Genomic DNA, 21345 nt, shown 5'->3' on the forward strand with positions numbered 1-21345 from the left:
TCTGATGCACACAAACAAATTTATATTGAACTTAAACAAAGATTAAAATATATGGGAGGAACTTGGCGGATCTTCTTATCTCTTTATTTGTGAGAAGGTCTGCAGTAGCAAATATGCCAACAGATGCTAGTCAATTGGAATGACTGATGTTGTACAAGCATTTCCTTTCAGCTAATTTTGTGAATTTTCTATGGTATCCTTGGAAAGCATTCTCCAAAAGAACCGACAGGCAGACAATAGCGTATACGGGAAAATTGACATCTTAAAATGTTTGCGGTCTTTGTTCCTTGTATTAGAAAGAGCTTTAAATAAGGACGTTCTATAATATGGTTCCACTACGTTCAGTATTATGTAAAGTGTTAGGTAAGCGTGTAACTGCGCCGTCAAGCACTTTGGTTGAGTACCTGGGAAAAAGTCATGAGCTAGATAGCGAAATTGCGCTGGGCTATACGTGTTTGTACAGTGAGCACAAAACGATCGTGAGCAGTCGCTAATTACAATGCTAGATAGTTACATTGCCCTCTGCCAGACGCCCCGATGTCGACATCACTCGGCGGCTGAATACGGGAGCTGAGTTTAGCCATCTAGTGTCTATGAACCGTTGGCAAAACTTTATTTGAATAATGTTATGGATGTAGGTACTAGTATGTGCAACGCAATATATCTTATTCTGCGTCTTCTTAGGGGCAGAACTCAGGAGGCGAGGCTTAAGGTTAATTACGTAAAAGGAAATCTACCGACTGCTAATTTTTCCCTAAAGGCTAAATACGACTGTCCTGCTCTATTGGCCTCGAAGTAACATTTATGATTGGCGCATGTATACAATTTCCTAACACCTTTCGTTTCATCTCATCCAGACACGTTCTATGGGGCGCATTTCTCATTATCGCGGTATCGTATATGATGGCATACATATAACGTATTGCACGTAAACAGAAGGCGTGCTTTGCGTTGCTTTTCACGCTGTAAGCAACAAGTTCAGTAGTAAAAAAAAAAACCAAGCTTAAAATTTAGCTCTCGTTAGCTAGTTATCGCACTTCGTACGGTTGACCTGGCCAGAAGAATAGACAAGCTATTTCGGAAAATGGGTACCAAGAAAGAAATGGGGAACCCAAGAAAGGACAAATGTACTAAGGCATACGAAACAAAAAATGACGCTCAAAGGAAAAATTAGGTTTTCGTTGAATGTGGGAACGATTCTTTTGCTGCAAGTTACAAGTAAGCTGCATATTGTTATATAAGTCCTCCATTATGAAAACGATGCCTAATATGATGTCGAGACAGACGTAACATGTAAGGTCAAGTCCGCAAAGCCAAATGTAGCGCTCAGCTTTTAAGAAATGCTCAATTTGAAAAAATAAGTGAGCACAGTGCACCCCCGACAGATCTCTTGCTCCATTGGTCTTTTTTCAATAGCCTCCAAGAGGAAATGGCTTTGCGTTTTTTCTTTGTTTTATTTTTTTGCTATTTGCTTGCAAAGTCACACTTTAACGCTCGCTGTCTCCTGGTGGTAAGCGTTTTTCCTTTGAAAAGTGCCTATCAATTTCCCATGTCGCCCGAGTCTTCGCGCACGTTCATCTCCATCTGACTTACCAATGCTAACTGTTGTGCGCAACTGTTGCAGCTGACTTCAGCATCTGTTGTCTTCCATTCGTTCGAAAATTTCTTCAGAATGCTGATCAACAACGAACGGCGCAAGAAGCACTAAAGCACCCACTTGGTACCGATGTTAACCACCAAAAGCCCTGCAAGACTGCACTGTCCGTTGGATCGTCAGCGCGAACCCAAAAGAACAAACTATATCTCTCACCTAGCAGGCTCCAGCACTGGCCGCTGCTGCGGCTGATCTGGCTGACGAAGGAAGGAAAATAAAAAGTCGTTTCGTTTAGTTTAATTCAGCGTTCTTCGGCTCCTTCCCATACTGCGTGGTCCAATCAACCGGCTGCCAAACGCCGGCGGCCGACAAACTCCAGAGCTCTGCACTGTGGATCTGACGCAAATTCGTACCAATTTAGCTGCCCTAGTAAAGAAACGTATCAAAACAGACTGGATAGAAGATAACTAGATCTGGCAAAATTTTGTTGAAGCCTTCGAACAACAGTTTTCTTACTGCTACGATTCTTGAATAGGATGAAAACTAAGAAATAACGTTTGTCACATTTCCATAATCTCCTGATCTGGTTTTGGTGAAAAGTCTATTCAAAAGCACTCCCGTTTTCTTCGTTCGGTCATTTCTGCCATAATTCGTTTATATTTATGTTAGAATTCGTTTCCTTCTCTTCTCATCTAGTTCTGGCCACTAGAAATATCAGGCGCGACAGACAAAATATGTAGCGAAATACGTGTGATTTTTCCGAGATCAGAGACGATGGGAAGTTAGCAAGGAGACGGGGACGTGAAACGCTGCTCATGGTGAGCGTTGCGCCTTCAAACAGGATGGGAGTCCGTGCTCCGTCCTTCCAACGTGCTCAGAAGATGAAAGGAATAATGAAGCAGAATGAAATGTCGAGAAAGCTGCAGGAACAAATTCAGTACTAGTTGAAAAGCCAGAAAAATCTGTCGATCCACGTTGTGGAGAGGAAAGCAAATATTGTAGATATATGTGAGGAATACAAAGTATTTATTTCTTTATAAATGATGGCCATTTTCCAATTCAATCTGCCGCTGATAGAACCTGTTCTAGCTTCCTAGTGTAATCTGAATTTTAAACAAATGTAAAATAAACAGCTATTCCAATACGAAACGCGTTCCTTCTAGGTGCACTGCGCTGCTAACTTTTACGAGATTGTTACCAAGGGATGTTTGTTTCTCCTCCAACAAAGCGAACTTCTATATACGCGGTTTCTGCAACGTAAAGTTAATGTAGCCCAGACACAGAAAGGAAAAATGAGATACAGTGGTAAAACAGGCAGATTTATGCAACACTGAAAAGTTTGGTTGCTGCTATTCCATCAGAAAGCATTTTTGCAGCTGAATGCCTTCCAACAACTCCGAGGTATACTAATGTGGGAGAATTAGATCACTCTAAAACAACGAATTCAAGAAAAAAAACAAACTATGTCGTGCACTCGTCACGAAACTGGCTTTATTCTTTAGGGCAAAACTAGAATTGCGCTTACGAGATCACGAGCATTGTTTCAGATAAAACCACAAGTTAAAAATTGCCTTACCTAATTTGTAGCCAACTTTGAGCATCTTAATTCAAAATGTCATAACGGCGCCCGCAAAATTAGAAGTAATGTTATACTCTACAAAACGATAATCTTTAGCCTTTAACAAATTGAATTTAAGAAGGTTTTGCTTGTAAAGACAAGAACTCTCTAGCATTTAGGTTAGTTATAATAGTATATATGTGTAAGCCTCAGATACTGTCGAGGTGGCAACGACTTCCCTAACAGTGCCTATGTTTCAGATTTTATAGTCTCACAACCGTCGGCAGGTCCGCAGACTCAGAGAAAGAAAAGTTCCTTTACGAAATTTTATGTTCACTTGTATAGTGAAGTACTTTTGACAAAGTTATGGAAATGAGCAGGATTATCGCGTTAATCTATTTTAGTGCATAACACTTCAGCTAGCATACCATAGAGATTTCGGTAATTCTTCCAACCGCTCATCTCGACTTCATCGGCCTTCGACAATGACGCATCGATTTCGATATTCCGGTGACTGTTAAGACGATAGCGGGATTAGTATCGCAACGTAGTTTTCCATAAATTGTGTGTCTGAATTTGTACATCTACACAAAACATTTTCACAGCGATCTTTTGTGCAAAAAGAATCTCCGTAACAAGAGATTCATGTGCAGGTCACAAATCAATTGGAGCACGGTTTCTTTAAAGAGGAGCTTGAGCGAGAAAAAAAAATGTACTCAATCTAAACCTAAAAACCAACCTAAAGACCATTAAAGGTGCAAATGCAAATGATGTGGAAGATACGACCTCGCAGTCGAACGAGGCGCAGGTGACGCAATGACGAATTCGCATGCAGGTTTCAGATCTGCTGACGTACACATCCTCTATAATTAGGCGCAGGTGCAAAACGAAATTGCAAAAAAGCAATTTGAAAGCCACTAAAATGCAGGCGCGAATAGTACGGAGTATATAGGCTTAAACAAAAATAATGATGGCCGCTAAGGCCTAGTCAGGTCATTAAAGGCCTGATAAGCAAAGGGGAGATTCCCCTTAAAAGAAAAAGCGTTACCAATGCCAGTGGCCATTAGGCTAAGCGCGCCTGATCGCTTCCATAGCATTATCGTAATGGTTTTGAGAACCTGGAGCTATGAGATATCCTTAACCAAAAGTTGACTAATTTTCGGAAAAATCGGTTAAATTAAAATTTTTGGAAACATCAGTTTAAACGTTTCAGTGCTTTCCCCGCGGATTGGCTCTCGTCAAAAAAGTGTTTATCATTTGACATCATTTGTTCTCTGTTGCACATATAGGGTAACACAGCACAAGCGAGAATTTTTCTTTGTTATCATACTTCTGCAATTTTATAATCTATGTCAGCGTCGTACAGTTAGTCGTCTTCTAAGAATACACTTTTCCTCTACTATGTGATATTGAATTTTCTCCGTACGATTTCAGCTTTAAATGTCGGGACTTTATTTATTTATAATTTTTACTTGGAGAAGATGTGTTTGATAAAAGTGCTGTTTAGATGGTTAAAATGATCACAGATTTGTTAACTAGTTTTAGCTATGGTTACCATCATTGCACACATGAATGGTACTATAAGTAGCTGATACACCATCGAAGTGTGAATCCAGGACAAATGTTTTTTTTTCTAAATTATTCTGCTTAGTTAACTGTTAAACCGATAATAGAAAAAAGTTCCAGTCGTACAAATGCAATGGATTCGCTTATATGATTGTGAGCACTGTCAATCGTCAATTTAGCCATTTGCTTGTGCACAGAGGGGCTGATGTTTTCTCGCGTTTATGCGACGAACAATATAAAGTTTCCATCTTGAAGCAGATTGCATGTTAAAACGTACTTAAGTCTGGTGGATGCAATGGCTATTACGACAAAGCCCAGGCGCTCATTTGCTTGTCAAGCCTGCCGACCATCATATGCGGAAAATGTTTGAAGGCAATAAACAAACAAGATGGCTCTATGAGAGTACGCTACAATGAAGGGGCCCACGAATACATTATAATTCTTTAGGCAATTTCGGCATCGACTTCGGTCATGGCCTCGATTCTGGGCTTTCACTCTAGGTAAAGCATTTCAGCTTGTCGTCGACCAGGTTGAAGCCTACTCAACTATTTATTCCACTGATAAGCATCCCCTAGATACATCCTTCTACCGCGCGACAGGTGTGTAGAGGTATATGCATCCTATATAACACTATGAATATAATTAATGGTTTAACATTAGTGAATATACAACAGAATTGGCACTGCGCGCATTGTTTAATTTTCAAATGTAAAGTACTAAATTTAACAATAACGCGGGCCGAAGAGGGATCTAAATCGGCAACAAGCAAACTTGATAAAGAAAATAAGCCTCAGATGATCTGCTTGGGTTGTCCAAGCTTGCTATCCACAACAAACGTTTTCGGCTGTTCCCAAAATTAGTAAATAGGGAAAACAGAAACGAATAGCCATTAGTTCATTTTGTTTTTGTTTATTCTTTGAGTTTCCTTAGCTTTTAAATAATAAGCATTTGCGTACCTCACCTGATTTTCACCCCCGTGCAGTGTTTGTACATACAGAAAGCTTACCCATGTTTCTCTGCACTTCGTCACTCTTCGTTGATACAACGACCTGGAAAGAAAGACTACTCTCAAAGCACTCCATGTTTACCTACAAGACAGCATACATGCATATGGACTCTAGGGAACAAAAGTGGGTCTCCCGTCGCTGTTGAAAACAGAGTGACAGGTGATGTAACGGGGATGCTGATGCAAGAAGTGTTTGATTCCGTTGCGAGAAAGCACTACTTCAATCGTTATGGTGGTTACTGTACATTTTATGTGAAATGTAATCCATATACCTGTGTGCGATACATTCAAATATGCATCATGCCAAATGAGAAACATCCAAATAAACAGGACGCTGTTGCATAGCCAGTGTTGCAGTTTGCAAGAAAATAAATATATTTGTACGGATAAGCTAAATTACTATATACACCCTTGTACCAAACGTCAACCGATGGTGCAAGCAGGAAGGCAACGAATAGGTCAAGAACTTCTGCACCGAACTCCTGTATTGGCAGTAATAGCAAATGTGGCGCTATAGTGTATATAGTAAATAAAAAAAAATAAAAAAATACAAGTCAAAAGATCCGAAAGTTTTTTGATTCCACCTTCGTTTATCCATAAAACTTCTACTCTACGCATAGTTAGAGAAGGTATAAAACCTTCCCGACTCTGCGTTCCGACTACTGCCGTTCAATTTTTCGGCGTACTTACATACATGTAGTATGTACATACGTACATTAGCATAGAAACTGCCGCATTCAACTAACTACTTACAAAGCAAAGTACTTCATTACCCATGCTTTTCCATCTTTTTTTGTTCCAAAGAAAAAGTGTTAGAAGGCACAGAAATTCGTCCTTTTGAATTGCTGCGATATCTAAGAGTATTTTAATATCATACAACATATTTCTCTTCTATGAAATATCGCAACCCTGGTAAAATCAATTCAGTTTTTTTTCAACACATTGACAGAACCTTACCAGAGCAGTCATATATATATATATATATATAAGTGAGCGCAACTTTCTACAGTGGCAGTGGAGGGTTACAAATGCCAATATAACCAATTGTGTTATACTCGTGATGGCATTCACTGCTCAGTACTTGCCTTTGCACTTGTTAAGAAGTACACGGGCGGGCAAATATTTACATTTCTTTGTAAATCTATCTATTTTTTGCGATGATCCTACGACGGCCATCGGCAAGGCCATGGATAAATGCATCAACATGGAGTACTTGTGTTACCGTCGCTGCCCGTGCCTGCTACCAAGCTCTATTGGTTTTCCTGTGAGATATATTTCTTTGGCTATTGGTGGTAGCTTTCTGTCGATCACTGAATTACTCGTCACAAACAATTTCACTATACCAACCAAACGGCCGCCATAACAACAGCGAGGTACGAGACCTACAATTTTGGTGGGATCTTTACCCTAACGGGCACGAGTTCATTTGCTGTTCTTGGTGCAAGAATAAAGCTTGTTCCAGTCATAATAATACAACAAACTGGTCGTGAAACAATGCATCGTTTTCACGGTTTGAACGAAGATTTTTTTGCGCTGGATGAATTCCCACCCAGATCAAAACCTTTCTTTTTCTGCCCAAAATTGACGATCTACGTCATTGCCAGCTTCCATACAACCTTTAAATAATCGAAAAAAGATTTATAGGACAAACCGGAAGATATATAATAGGTTTCAGATTCAAGAGGCTTAAAAATTCATCACAATTGCTGAAAAAGCAATTTTTAACATACCTGGACTTTTTATGCAGAAATTAACAGTTATTTTGGAGAGAAACTTATCAATTGCCCATTGGACCATTCAGATGACCTTCAATAGTTGAGTTTTCTTTTTGAATTTTTTTGAGTATTTTTGCATTTATTATGAAGCAGCCCATAGCTTAAATCCGTTAGAATTTTTCATATATAACGTATTTGAGCGACACCTTAGCAATACTACATCTACCAATGTCGGTTGATACACGATTACTTTTAGGCAATTATATACCAATTGATGAAGAAATATTTTGAAAATGACTAGTAATTAATGTTCCAAATTGAACTTGTGGTCGTGAGAGATAAGTATAATAATAAAAAGTTAGCACATGCAAAAAATCGTTGGGTACAGTCTCAAGAAGAAAGCATAACAAAGAGAGTGCCGTACCCTGTATACTCACTAACATGAGCTTGATTATGTATATATTCTATAATCCATGTGCAGGTGGGCTTTGTAACAACTCTAATATGTCTTGTGTGTCTGAGAGTGTCTGGAACACGCAAAGTCCATTGATTGAAAGGTGTCGACATATTTTTCCGGAACAGTCAGCTAAGAGGCTGTTTTGCCACCATCCTTATCAATACAGTGCTGTATAAATACCTCTGCTAACGTACACGATGGTCCACGATACCGTGAGGTGAATTCTTGTGTAATGCCCTCACGCCAAGCAAGCGATAAAGCTTGCCAGTTCGTACTGTACGACGGATGTTTCAAACGACATTGACAACGCCGTCGAATAGCACAGTAACAGGAGAACTGCATCTTTTTGCGTATGTCATCCGTCGTTGCAGCTGTCGAAACAACAAAGTACCTTCTGACGCTTCGAACAGAAAATCGGTGTTATCGTTGCTGTTGGCGGCTTTAGCCAAGTAATATTGTAGCTAGCTGAGGAAAAGACGTTACTGGGATGTTATTGTTTTGGGGCAGTGGCATCAGCTACTAGTGTCGTCCTGCTTCAAGACCAGTAAAAAATAACTCCAAACCTTCTCGCGCGTTCCACCTTGTTGGGGATCTGCCCAGTCGTTCTGCTTTCCTATGTCATAGTCGCTTATCCGACCTTAGACAACAAACGGGTTTAATATGTTTCAATAAAGCAGGTGGCAAGCGAAAGATAGGGCTTTGATCTCTTGAAAGAGCTCAACCGGTTGAACGGCAAAATATTTCGCTGAATCCCATCGTCGCCGTTGCCGCCGAGTTTCTGCGTTCGAATTCCGACTGTGGCCAGGGGCTCTGCTTCTGCCATAAACGCTAGCAAATAACACCGCTCGATCGCAAAAGCCTGGGAAAGTCACATCCAGCTCATACTCTCCGCGTTGACCTAGCCACCATCTTCTAGCCACGCGACTTCTACAATACCCGTTCTGTTCCGTGCGCCTGTTCATGTGTGGCCTAGAAGAAATCAGATCCGATCGCGTGTGTAAATGTGTGCACACTTGCACACACGGCGGGTGGTCTGCCTGCGTGATCGGTCGTGCTCTTTTCAACCAATATAAACGCCAACTGAACAACAACAACAACAACGAGCGCCTTTTCTTCTCTCTTAACACCCACTACGCCACCCCCACAGCCTCCACTGGTGATAGGGCTGCTGCCAGACTGCTAGTCGCCAATCTCGAATTCAACTTCTATACTGCACCTTCTCTTCCATTACAAACTTCGGCTGCTGCTGTTGCACGTTGTTCTGTTCTCTTCTCGTGTCCCCGTTGACACTTCCAGAGGCACTGCGGTGCTGGGGAGCAGAAAGGAAAAAGTGGAACGGCCAATAGAGTTCAGCAGAGGAAGTTGGCCGACAGCTGGCCGTAAAACACAATTGATTCTAAATAGCGACCCTCTCAATCCGAATCGAAGTTTCTTCTCGATAAGAACATACACGACCAAGAAAGTAAAACTAGGCAGAAAAATATGGCAACTCGCTGACTGCAATCCGTCCTGTCTCATAGCCTCATCTTTGTTCGCTAGCTATATCTACCGCCTGCTCCACTACTCATGCTGTGTTTTCTGTCCTCATCAGCTTCCTACGTTCGCCTATCCTCCACAAGCAGCCACCCTCTGTGGCCGCATTTATAGGGTGACAACGTAGGCGAACAGAACAACAAGAGCGGCGAAAAAGGATTGAACGGACTGATAGTTTCAAAACTCACTACCCACATATTCCCCATCTGCTGCGTACTTTTCCGCCCCCAGATTTGACGGGCCGAATTCCCACACTCTACTATAGTGTCCACTTCACAAGGTCAAATAGTGCTGTTGTTGTCGCTGCCACTACCCATACCAGCTATAAAAAAAAGAGACATCTCTCGCCGGCCTTTTTTGGGAAGATCACGCCTCTTGTCACTGTAGCCGCCGCTACCAGCACTGTTTTCTAATACGCCTTAAAAAAGACCGAGCCGACGTATTGCTCAAAACTTGCCACAAAGACGATCGTTCCTTAGCAATACCAGCAGCGCTACCGCTGAGCTTTAAAAACGCCACGAGCGGAATATTCTCGCTTTCTCTGCCAGGACAAAAAGCCATCAGCCATTTAGCTCCACTTGAAATCTATATTCATCTATAAGGGCCACTAGACCCTGACAACGGTTAGCTTTGATACTCGCTTATGCTATACCAACCCGTGCGACGCAAAAATAATAAACGAAGTAACAGCAGAAGTAAGTGGCCAGCCGCGCAAAACAGAAACACAACACTAAAATACCTCGAAAACTATCTGATAGCAAATAAAAAAAGAAAAACAAATTGCAACAAAAGAAAGAAACCGTCGTACAGAATATTTGCCTTCTGCCAAAAACCTCTATTACGATATTACTAAGCGCCGCGCTGGCTTCGTCGAACGCCATTAGTTGCTAATCGATGATCTGCTGTCATGTGTAAATGAATGAAAGAACACAATGTCAGAATCAACGCTTAAGGTTTTAGCTGCAGTATTGGTACAATGAATTTATGCGTCTGTCGTAACTCTCATTCAAAACGACACGTAATATATAAATGCCTTCATATCCAATTGGACCGAAAGCCTGTAATGTTTCCAGTTGTCGAAAACTTCCGTGAGCACATCCCATTCGTATTGCGATTAGAAAGGCAATTTGTTAGCACCAAATTATTAGACAACTTTGCCTGTATAATACGTACACCGAATTGCCCCTTTGTTATTACTGTAATAGATTAGGATGATCTTATTTAATTAAAGCACAAATTTTTTTGTTCATAAATGTTACTTAGTTAAATGTTACATAGAACTTAGTTAGCTATAGCATCCATAGGCTACAATGTAATGATTCAATAACAAATACTAACATTCTATTTTAATCAAGTGATATCCGACAGTAAATGGTAGGTTTTTGAGTTCTGTACAGCCGAGTACAGCGCTGACATGTTGAGTTAGTTTTCGACATGTTAGCGCTAGTTTTCTCAATTTTAGAGCCATCGTAATATTATTCCGTCGCAAATCACGCGTACTATTTACTATGGTTACTTATTTCAGCATGCTACGCCGGCGCTCTAACTTAATCACTGATAAAGTGGTAGCCTTCCTCTTTACCGAGTCCTTAACCACTAAGTTTGCAAAGATTATCTCTTATGCCAGACGTATCTCGGTTCAACTAAAAAAAATGGTCCCAGAGTAGAAGTACCGAAGAAAAGCTGAAACAAACAGTGCGCTACGTACATATAACCCGAATATATTACAAAGAGCATGGTGAGCGGTTCAAAAGTAGTGAAAACAGGATTGGGGATAAAATAAAGCGGCGAAACTAAACAGCCTCTAAGGGGGATGGTACGGGGGAAGGACCGATGTAGACTCGCACAACACAGCTTACTCTCGCAAATTTGTGCACTGCATTGCTATTACTGAAGCCGCTGCTGCTCTTGATGTTAATATAGTTTCCTATCGGCTTCCTACCAAGAGCAGCTTGCGGCTTCTTAAAATAACGCAGAATATGAAGCTCCGGTTACGAGCCCCCTGGCGCACACTTTTGGACCTCAGGACGTATGGCCTCGGTTTTCTGCTTTCCCTTGGTCTTGCTCTGACTTCCTCTTCCTCTCCTGTTGCAAATATACAACAAGCAAAACTATAGCCTCTCTAGCAGCTATAGTCAAAAGCACCGCGACACAATAGTTGTCTGCCGGGCTGCCTAGGCGCTAAGGTAGAACGAAAGGCAATGCGTGCGCCTAGCAGTGTATACAAACGAAAACGTCCGTAGACACGCGAGCAAAACCTGCTCTGATATTTAGCAATTTGAGCGAGGCTGTACGCGTTCGTTCGGTAGGTCGTTCGGTCCGTGTGCGCGGCATAGTGGCTCATAGAGCCGCTAGAACTTTCTGAACTATCGTGAACGGCATTTTGGGACATTAACCATGACGAGCATAACGCCGAGAAGCAATATTATTATTCACCAACACATTATATACACCACTATATATTGTATGTTTCAGATTAAATGCTTCTGGAACAAGGAATGGCTTAGGCAGACGTAACCGTATAGGGACATTAAACTTCAATGAGCCCAAAACATGTATGATGTACTACTGCTTAAGAAAATGTTCAACTTTCAAATTAAAGCAAGCTGACGATCTGTAGATGCATTAAACCTAGCAGAACAAACTTTACTATTTCTATGGATATAGACAGCACTGTAACTCGAATTGAGTGTATACATAATGTTGGAAGCGTTCAACTCCCCGAGAAAAGAACCTGTTGGAGTATAATATTGGCTGGATAGCGGATGTATCTTTTCATAGCTGTTGCTAGATTGGCTAGTACAATGTTTTCTGTCCTTTTGAATCGGTAATTGCGCTTTATATTTATGGCATTTTCTGGAATTCACAATTAAAGGGTAATAAATATAATAAACCACCTAGTGCCCCACATGGTTTTCCGATAATTAGTTTTCTAATAATTAGCCTCTCTAAGTTAATTGCACAGGCTCTTGTGAAAGTTCAACTTGTTGTAGTATTTGGTCGTCAAAGTATTAAGCCAATAAAATAGAAACAGAAACAAGGTGTCAAATAGCTCTCATATTAAATGTATTAAATGTGATCAGCAATGCGTGACTTGTCAAAAAACAAAGATGGTGATCAATGTTATAACAGACGCAAAAGAAAAAACATTGGAGTATACGTTTTGCTTAAAAATAGGGTTCTACATATTTGCCCTCATGGAATATTCTTTTTTTTTATGTTAGGCGTAGATAAATCCAAAACTAATTGCTTAGAGGAAGTTCACACTAGAAGACACACACACACACACACACACACTCAAAGCACTGACCTCCATCATCGCGATCTCCAGCGGTGACACACATGTCGTCCTCAGGAAACTTGTCGCAGCTGACCATGTCTGGCCAGGGGTAACCATACTTGAGCATGGCACTTTCGCAGGCACCACGAACTGCTTCGCATAGACTGCGGCATGGAAATATAGGCGTTTCCAAACAGACTGGAGCAAAAAGGGAGCAAAGGAACTTCTGTGTGTCGGCGTGACAGCGCAACTTGTAAAGATGTACCCACGAGGCACTCTGTTCAAGGGCTTCGTCGATCGTATCGTGTTCTAGCAAATTAGGCAATCGCATCTTTGAGTATTCAAGACCTTGGCACAGCGACATATTACGAGGGATCGGCACACAAGATGTCGCGAATGCTGAAGCACGCGAAAGCACCGGAAGTGGTCCGTCAAGGGCGGCCGTACTAAGCTGGGCCCAGTCGCCTGGTCCCGGATGGCGGCCAAATGAGAAAGCAAATCCGGATACGTATTCCACATTGCTGCCAAAGCACACTAATATGGATAGCAGCACAATACGCTGAGAAGTAGAAGGCAACATCCCCAGTGGCCGCTGTGAACGTGAGAACTTCAGCGAGCTCCGTCTCATGCTAAACCTGGATGCACTCACTTGTTCAGCACTCGTCTCCATCTGCGGCAATGAAACAACAGCAGTGACAGCAACAAGCACAGCAGTCACTACTGGCACGTCTGGCACCGACTCGTGGCATATGAAAGTTGGGCTGATTGAACCCTGTGTCGTGTCCTCTCGTCTCGCACCGCCAATCCCAATGTGTTGACTCCCCATTCCCTTACTGCTCGGAGCACGCGGAGTGTGGAAAGGGATCTCAAAAAAGAGAGGACAAAATGCTCTCTTCCCCGTCCTTCTAATCGTGAGGGAAGGCAGCTAGTAGATAATCTACAACTAATGAGGAAAGTTTAGCGCTTGCCGTGCATGGAGGCATACGAGCATGACTGCTCGTGAAAATATTCTACCCAGCGACGGCGGCCACAGTAAATACGTTTCAGATTAAGCTGAAAAATAAATCTCACCGATAGAGCGGAACTCCACAACAGTTGAGGGAATTGCAGGTAGGCTGGGAGCAGCATTATAAGTGTATAAATAACAGAAATGCCCTTAATGTATATATCATCTCTTTTTTATGACGAGCTTTACATGGTTGTGGCTCACTAGAATCATGACAGATCGTTTCTTCGCAACGGGCGCTACTCCACGTCACAATGAGAACGTATTCCAAGGACTCATTTTACCGTCATGTAAAGAAGAACGTATACGTGGATCTAGATAAACAATGAAACATTTAAGCAACGATACATCAACTATTTACTTACGTGGCTACCGAAATATCAAGGAATAGATTTGGCGGTTGCGCATGATTGCGAAAGTTCACCAAGCGTCGCTGCGCCACGTTAAGGTAATGGATTCCGTCCATAAGCGCAAAAGCGTACTCAAACAACATGTTCTAATCAACAGAAAGAATAGTTATGTAAAAATGATATAATTTGCATCATCTTCACGATCACTTGTGTGTGGTAAAAGTGTCTAAGAATAATGAAGGCCCCCGAACCGTCCGATCACATAGTTACTCATAAGATATCACCGCACCATGGGGGGTCAATTGAAGCTGAACGCAAAATAGAGGATCGCACACCACATCGGGACCCGTCCGGTTAATGTGACCTCTAGATGACTACTAATGGAGCCGTGAATTAGCGATGCTTCGCCGCTGTAAGAGAGAGCGTTCACCGCTCGGGTTAAGCGCACTCCGCTTTTCTCAAGGCTAGCTCTAGTGCAGAGACGGCCCTATCTCACAGGCGGTTTCTTATCTATGCCAATTTTGTGTATTTAATGGAGCTGTGTAAGCCGGCTGTATGAATTATACTATCCTCATAGGATCCTCACGTTCATTACCGTTGGAGTTTGTAAGCTAGTTATTAAATATCAGTCTTTAACGCTTTCGATATCGATAGTTGTGTTTAAAAATTGTCGTTGGCTGAATTGATACAATCAAAATTGTGGCAATACATGAAAAGTCCTCAGATATGTAAATTTATTCTTTTTCACTAAATATAAACCTAAACTAAATATTTTAGTAGTATTTATCTTTTACTATTACTACGCGCTAGGACAATTACAATTTTACAAATAGCTTTTTTTATAATTGCATCAGCAGTTGTGCAGCAACAAAAATACCTTTAATAGTTTTTTTGTTACGTAAAGAGCAATATTGTCACACGAGATTCACTCGTAAAAGCAACCCCGCTGTAAAATGGAACCTCACATAAGAGTTGTGCGGTAGATGCGTAAAGAAACAAGTAAAGAGAATTGAAAAAAAAAAAGTTTTAGATTTTACAACGAAAAACGCTGCTCTAAGTATATCGCAAAGAACGTAGTATTTCGCCTCGGTCTATGGCAGTGAAAAGAAGCCATCTATGCGATTAGATGTGTCCGTTGATGCATTTCCCCTATCTCTAAATGTCATTTCCCAATTTTTACAAACATTTTGAGAAAACATTGAGTGATTTGTACGAAGGTATTTCACAGGAACAGAAAACTGCAGCGAAGACATTAAAAAGATATTCAGATTGCACCTTGTAAGACATCAAGTTCCCTATTGTGAGTGAAAGATCCTATTATGTTAAGAACGTCTGGTATAACAGGTTCTACTATGTTCATAAAACATTGGCTCTAATAATAATAATAATAGATTGTTGAATGTTTAGTTATGAGTGTTATGAGCAATATGCTGTGTAAATCGAAATAATTTGTCTCGCGTTAATCTAGCATTTGGGAAAGGCAGAGATGTAGGCAGCCATTTGAGTAAGAGATTTGATCTGTAAGACAATACAAAGTGACACAACTACGGAATACTGCCAAATCTCATATCATAAATATTTTTGTTGCTGTCCGTGGAACTATTATATAATTCCCAGAGGACGTAGGGTTCATGTCGCTTCAATGTCTTATTTCTGTTTGGCGTTATTTTTATTCTAAACAAGACTTTGCAGAAAATGTCAGTTGAAATTGTACGATGTTAATTATGTACACCTACACCAATCATTTATGCATAACTGAATCCAAGCTAAGTCCATAATCACCATAGGCATAAACACCTGTATAGTTAAGCGAAACAATTTTCTTAAATCTTTAAGACAGACTTAATGCAAGCCGTGTATGTCGAGTGATCGATATTGCTCTTCGAAAAACTACTTAACACATTTCCTTAGGAGCCTCAGTGCACCATTCGTACCATACATTTGCACAGTCAATAAAGATTTAGGCATGTAAACACTGCCTAATCATTGCGGCTCCGTTATTTTGCTGATATATAAAAATTTACCTTAAAGCCTCTCTTGGAGCCTTTTAGAACTAACCTCGATATAGTAACTAAATAAGCTTCGGATCTAAATTGCGGACTAATTTGCATGTACAAGAATCTCACCGCCTGCTACTTTGTCAACGCGGTACATTACTCGGCAGTTATACAACCGCTTATGCAATAAAAGTTGTTAGAATAAATCCGTCTTTTTGTAAATAAATTAAATCATGTATAGCTTTGCACTGTTAAGCGCTTAAGGCTCAAAAGAATTATAGTTTACTTTCTGGTCACACATATATATATGCGAAAAGCAATTTATCAGACAATTTGGGAAACCTTATCGACGATGACGAATATCCATATATGATCTGATTTCCACAAATAGCGTCGTATCGCTTCGATTGTGGAGTCTGAGTTCCAAATGATGCAAATAGTTGAGATTCCATTTAAAACTGCGCTCTTTCTCTGAATATCTTACAGTTTATTATAACAATTTTTGTTACATAAGACGTCCGCTGTTAAGCTATGCGACGATCTGTGCAATAATTGCTAAAGAGAGGTTTAGCTTAAGACAATTAAATATAAAAAAAAGCCAGTCAGTTTAGTATGTGAAAGTCACGTCCAGAATGAATCAGTGATCTACTCTCAAGTGGGCTTCTGAATTTGAAGCACACCTATTTGGAAATTTCAATCAGAATCATTTTAAGGAATAACGTTGCATTTCCAACGTTCCCAGTCGCCACGCAAAAAATAATGTTCAGTTTCGGCTAAACGTTAGTACGTTCATATCTCTATTATATCATACAATGTTTTATTTTGCCTACCTGAACGTAAAAATATTGTCGTCAATTCGCGCTGTAGTGTCAACTAAACAATAGAAAAGGCACAATACTTACTGTATGCACTAATAATATCAAATTAACATGTTTATTCACTTTCTCATAGGTTTGCATTGGTAGCAAGATTGACAACTAGAAATGTATTAACATAATATACACAGCCGCACTTAGAATTACCCACGCACTTTATATCCACAGAGCGCAATCACGTTTATATGATGTGAGATTTTCCATACAATGACTCGCGGGTAGATCAAGGCTTGGTAGCAGCTTCTTTTTTCCGCATCAGCAATTACGTCGTCCATTCATTTATTTAAAATCACATTCTCACGAAATGGCCTTAACGTTAGGATATCTTGAAACAGCTGCAGATCTTATTGTAGAATGGTGAACGGGACCTACTGTAATTTCTCTACTGACGGAGCAGGAATAGAGTGCGAATCACTCATTACCTTTTTTTTGTCTTTTACTTAACAGAGGGACACTACATTATAAATGCCCTTCAGCCTGAGTTGCTTATGTGCTAACCTAGATGAAAAAAAAAAAGACGAAATCCCTTTTTGAAAAGACTGGATATCATGAGACAACGTTAACATTCGAGGAAACTGATGAATTCTGCCAATTTGGCAAGATGGGCCTCGGACATTAAAGGCTGTTCTGTAGGGGGTGCTGGCTTTGCAGGTATTACGCGACCACCATTTAGAGTCCAACCTAACTCCGCGCAAGCTGTAAACAACATGGTAACGGCAAGCAACACTACAGTTCATAAATTATTTCGATATACGTTAGTGCTTTGAGGCAATCTAGACTAATCTCAAGTAGGCATCAAATCGATGCCAACTTTATCTAATCCTGAACCATATCTCACATTTAACGTTTAGTATAAAGTCAATTTATTTATTACCTACGCTTTTTCAAATAACTGACCTAGAATGGTAAGCACCAGGGCGCCGTCGGCACATCACTAGGACACATTATCGTGTTAAAGGCGACAGTATATCATAGTAGGTATAAATTACTCTCTCTTATACAAACCAAATATCTAGATTCTCTCTGTATAAAAATAAGATGCACTGAAATCGTTTACTTTACACACGGAAGTTCATCATTTTCTATCAGTAACACGGAAAATTTCTATCGGAGAGGTTGGATAACCGCGAGCGCTAACGCCTTCGTATTTTTACATATATTTACATATTTTAGAACATTTTCGGTCATCACAGTATTTTTTCTTTGCTATGTAATAATGCTGCTCCATAAAAAGAGGAAATCAAAGCAACCTTCAATTACTTCACCTAAGAAAGAGACTGCGTGAACTCAACGCACTAATGTTTTCAAAGTATAACGACTTTCGTTTAGTATGAATAATCGTTGATTAGGTATGAACCAAAAGATGCATCGCCACTGCAATCTAACGGCTACTCACTATCGCATAAAGTCCAACGGATGAAGAGAATGAAGAAAGAATAGTCTGCTGAATACCTTGATTCTTTTCCGAAATCCCCTTCACCGCATAAATAAATGACAAAGACAATACGTTACAGTAAAGAAAAGATTAATGAGCTCGATGAATCATCGACCCCCGGCTTTCTCTCATTCTGCGTTCAACTACGATTCATAGTTATTTGTGAATTGATGATCTAATCTAGTAAGCCACTGTCATACGGGGCTATTTTTGCTATTATTTCTTTTTCTCAAAAAATGCTCGACACGGCGGTGAAACAACCTCCCAGAACGAATCTCACTAATAATAGGTGAACATGAAATAATATGACAAAATATATTACCTAATGCTTACTTTCAACCCTGTGCAACAAAATATGATCTTTTTGAAAAAAGAATCAAAACAATAACTACATAGTTCAATAACAGAAATAAGCAAGATTAGGATTACAATTTCCCCTTACATAGACTAATGCGTATATAAGCATATACATTTTTACTAAAGAAATGTATCTCATGAGTTTGCTCTTTGACTGAGTTTTTATTGAAAAACGCAGTCATCTGCTTTCTGTGAGATACTTTTCTCCGTTCCAGTTATAGTAGTAAGGATATGTCTAAAATGATGTCCTAAGATTCTTGCACCATGCGATGTTTAAAACCTGAATTATCCTGGAACAATCGGAAACCGGTATACCGAGCGGTAATAAAAATTTACTATGCAAATCTAAAATTAAACAACCGTTATATTTTGAACTAACCTTCTGCAACACCTTCAGTGCTCATCGGGACGCCCATTAAGAGACAAAAATCCTCTTGGGAAACATCAGCGTACGAGTTGGAAAGGAGACTTCGGGCCCGCAGCACCGTCAACGAGCGTAAATCGGCAATAAGCGGCTGGACGCTCGGTGTCCAGTTGGTACCATTTAGTGCCGTATAAGTGGCTGGAAAATCGCGACTCCATAGTGCCAAAAACACTCGATGCATGCCTGACAACGATGCACTCTGGAGTGAACCAAAAAAGAATCATTGCTGGCGATTAATCTAAACCACTCTGGTACATATATCACGCACGGTGCGGTCAGTGCAAACAAACTGTTATAATGTTCTTTGAGCTTGCACTCACTCACTCTTAGGCTTGTACAAATCTGGATATTACGATACAATACGATAGTCTCGACGATTTCAAGTGCCTATACACTTCATCATAGTTCAAAGTTCTAAAGTTAAAGGTTAATAAAACACTTCATATAGTTTATTGATTGCCTGACCTTAACACCCATGTTCATTAAATATGACTTTAGATAAATGTAGCAACGGTACCATTATACGAGCGGAAGTCGATGTGTAGTTCCACTCAACCGATGCAGTGCCAAAATGACAAAACGTTTCTTTTTTTCTTGGGTACGGCTTAGACCTCAAGTTTACATTTTCAAGCTTGTGGCTCTGTTCGTCCCCTCATTCGTTTGAAAATCGATATGCAATAATCATCAAAATAATAATCTTGGAAAAAGTTCCTAACGCGGTGGAACTATACGTCGCAACCACGTACCTTTCTTATGTTGTCGGGAGCTCGCTTCCACACAAATTTTGCATTGGGCCTGAAATTATTTTTCAGATAAGCCTAAGTTACATACACGTATAGTGCTGTAAGAATCAGAAATCTATTTTACCTAGTTGTCTCACGCATATGATACATATCGTGAACAAAATGTCGCATAATAATAACAACACCATATATCAGATGACGTAAATAATATTAAGAAATACGGGTGGATGCATACAATTTGCTTTATGATAATGGTTTATATCACGACACATTTTCCATTCCTCTTGCCACGCTTTTATTGCGCGCCTCGCTCATGTGGATAGAAAATGTGCAATTAATTAATATGGAATTAATTCACAGATGCCAATGTGTTTTCACCTACAAGTCATTCTGTATAAGATAGATCGCCATAAGTTGGAGATACAGTTCGGAAGTAACTGAGTCAGCAGGGACCTCGTCAGCTGCACCACGCTGCAACAATAAAACATTATACAACCACATTTAAAAACAGATCATATTTGTATGGCATGTTGACTAAATGCTCCGCGATAATTCACACATTCGGAGGTTCTAGCTGTGTGTCTAAAGCTGACCAAGATCGCTGCATAGCTAAAGCACGTACCGAGTTAGAGCTTCTTTGTGGCACCAACATATCACCAGCACATATTTACATATATGCACTGGTATAGTCAATCAAACGAAAAAACTAAGTGGAATGATTGATCTATTGAACCCATGCTACACTGCATAGACTGTTAGTATGAACAAGATAACTACTTAAGAAGGATTCATATTACCCCTTAATACACAGTATATTCGAAACTTTGTGATAGAAATTCGAAAAGCGTCTGAAAATTGACTTGAGGTGTCCATCACCCTAGTTCATGCGGTTTGTCATTATTTAGCGAATCGTGCGTATAGACATAGTTCGTACTAGTGTCAGCCCAGATTTCAGATTGTTTTTCAGCGAAATGCTTTTGCAATACTTTCACCCTGTATCGTTGACATTGCAATACCTAGTTAAGATCTATTTATTTCTAGAGAAACCAACCTAGTAAGTGCATTAAGATGTAAAACAACGCTTTATAGAAATCAGTGGTATAGAATCAATGCTGTCTCTGCAGGTTAACATAATATGTTGCAATCACACATGTCTTATTCTTGAACTACCCCACCTCAATTTCTAGGTTCTCCAGTTCGATTTGCATCTCCGTATACTTCGCACGTATCTCTTCCGCTGTTTCCGTTGGGAGCATCATCTTGCCCAGCAGATCTCGACAAGGACGCTATACAAACAACACAGAACCGACTGAATCACTTTTGGAAATGCTGTATTTTCGGAAATAACAGCTTGCAATATTTTTGTCAGTATTACAATTTTTATCTGTATATTTTTCACGCGTTAAAGTGGATCACAACAATCGGTTCTCGTCGATCGATGCAGACGAT

General features: G+C 40.2%; 2 protein-coding genes across 7 annotated transcripts in view; both read right to left on the minus strand.

Annotated features, from left to right (window-relative positions):
- LOC111255424 (uncharacterized) overlaps positions 1-14446 on the minus strand; it is a 34565-nt gene extending 20119 nt beyond the window's left edge. Inside the window, exons 1-2 of one of the 3 annotated variants that reach the window (XM_086993831.1) lie at positions 14081-14446; positions 12740-13379 (exon numbers count right to left, since the gene is read on the minus strand). In XM_086993831.1, the coding sequence (XP_086849957.1) occupies positions 12740-13379 (640 nt within the window). In that variant the 5' untranslated portion in view covers positions 14081-14446. Of the gene's footprint in view, positions 1-12739; positions 14008-14080 lie in introns of those variants that run through there. The other 2 variants (XM_022817388.2, XM_086993819.1) reach the window with 2 other exon arrangements.
- A 2514-nt stretch (positions 14447-16960) lies between these two features.
- On the minus strand, positions 16961-21330 carry CSN8 (COP9 signalosome subunit 8). 4 transcript variants are annotated; one of them, XM_086973754.1, is made up of 6 exons: positions 21072-21330; positions 20279-20367; positions 19900-19948; positions 19109-19352; positions 18334-18411; positions 16961-17663 (listed from the first exon to the last, which is right to left on the minus strand). In XM_086973754.1, the coding sequence occupies exons 1-6, from the start codon at positions 21153-21155 to the stop codon at positions 17497-17499; spliced, it is 711 nt and encodes a 236-aa protein (XP_086829880.1). In that variant the 5' UTR covers positions 21156-21330; the 3' UTR covers positions 16961-17496. The 4 variants fall into 4 exon arrangements, with proteins under 4 accessions (XP_086829880.1, XP_086829885.1, XP_086829893.1 ...); XM_086973759.1 differs by having other exon boundaries at positions 16961-17633; positions 21072-21329; XM_086973767.1 differs by lacking the exon at positions 21072-21330 and adding an exon at positions 20948-21062.
- Positions 21331-21345: the final 15 nt, after the last annotated feature.

This window comes from Varroa destructor, unplaced genomic scaffold (genome assembly GCF_002443255.2).
Source record: "Varroa destructor unplaced genomic scaffold, Vdes_3.0 BEIS01000001.1, whole genome shotgun sequence".
NCBI lineage: Eukaryota > Metazoa > Arthropoda > Arachnida > Mesostigmata > Varroidae > Varroa > Varroa destructor.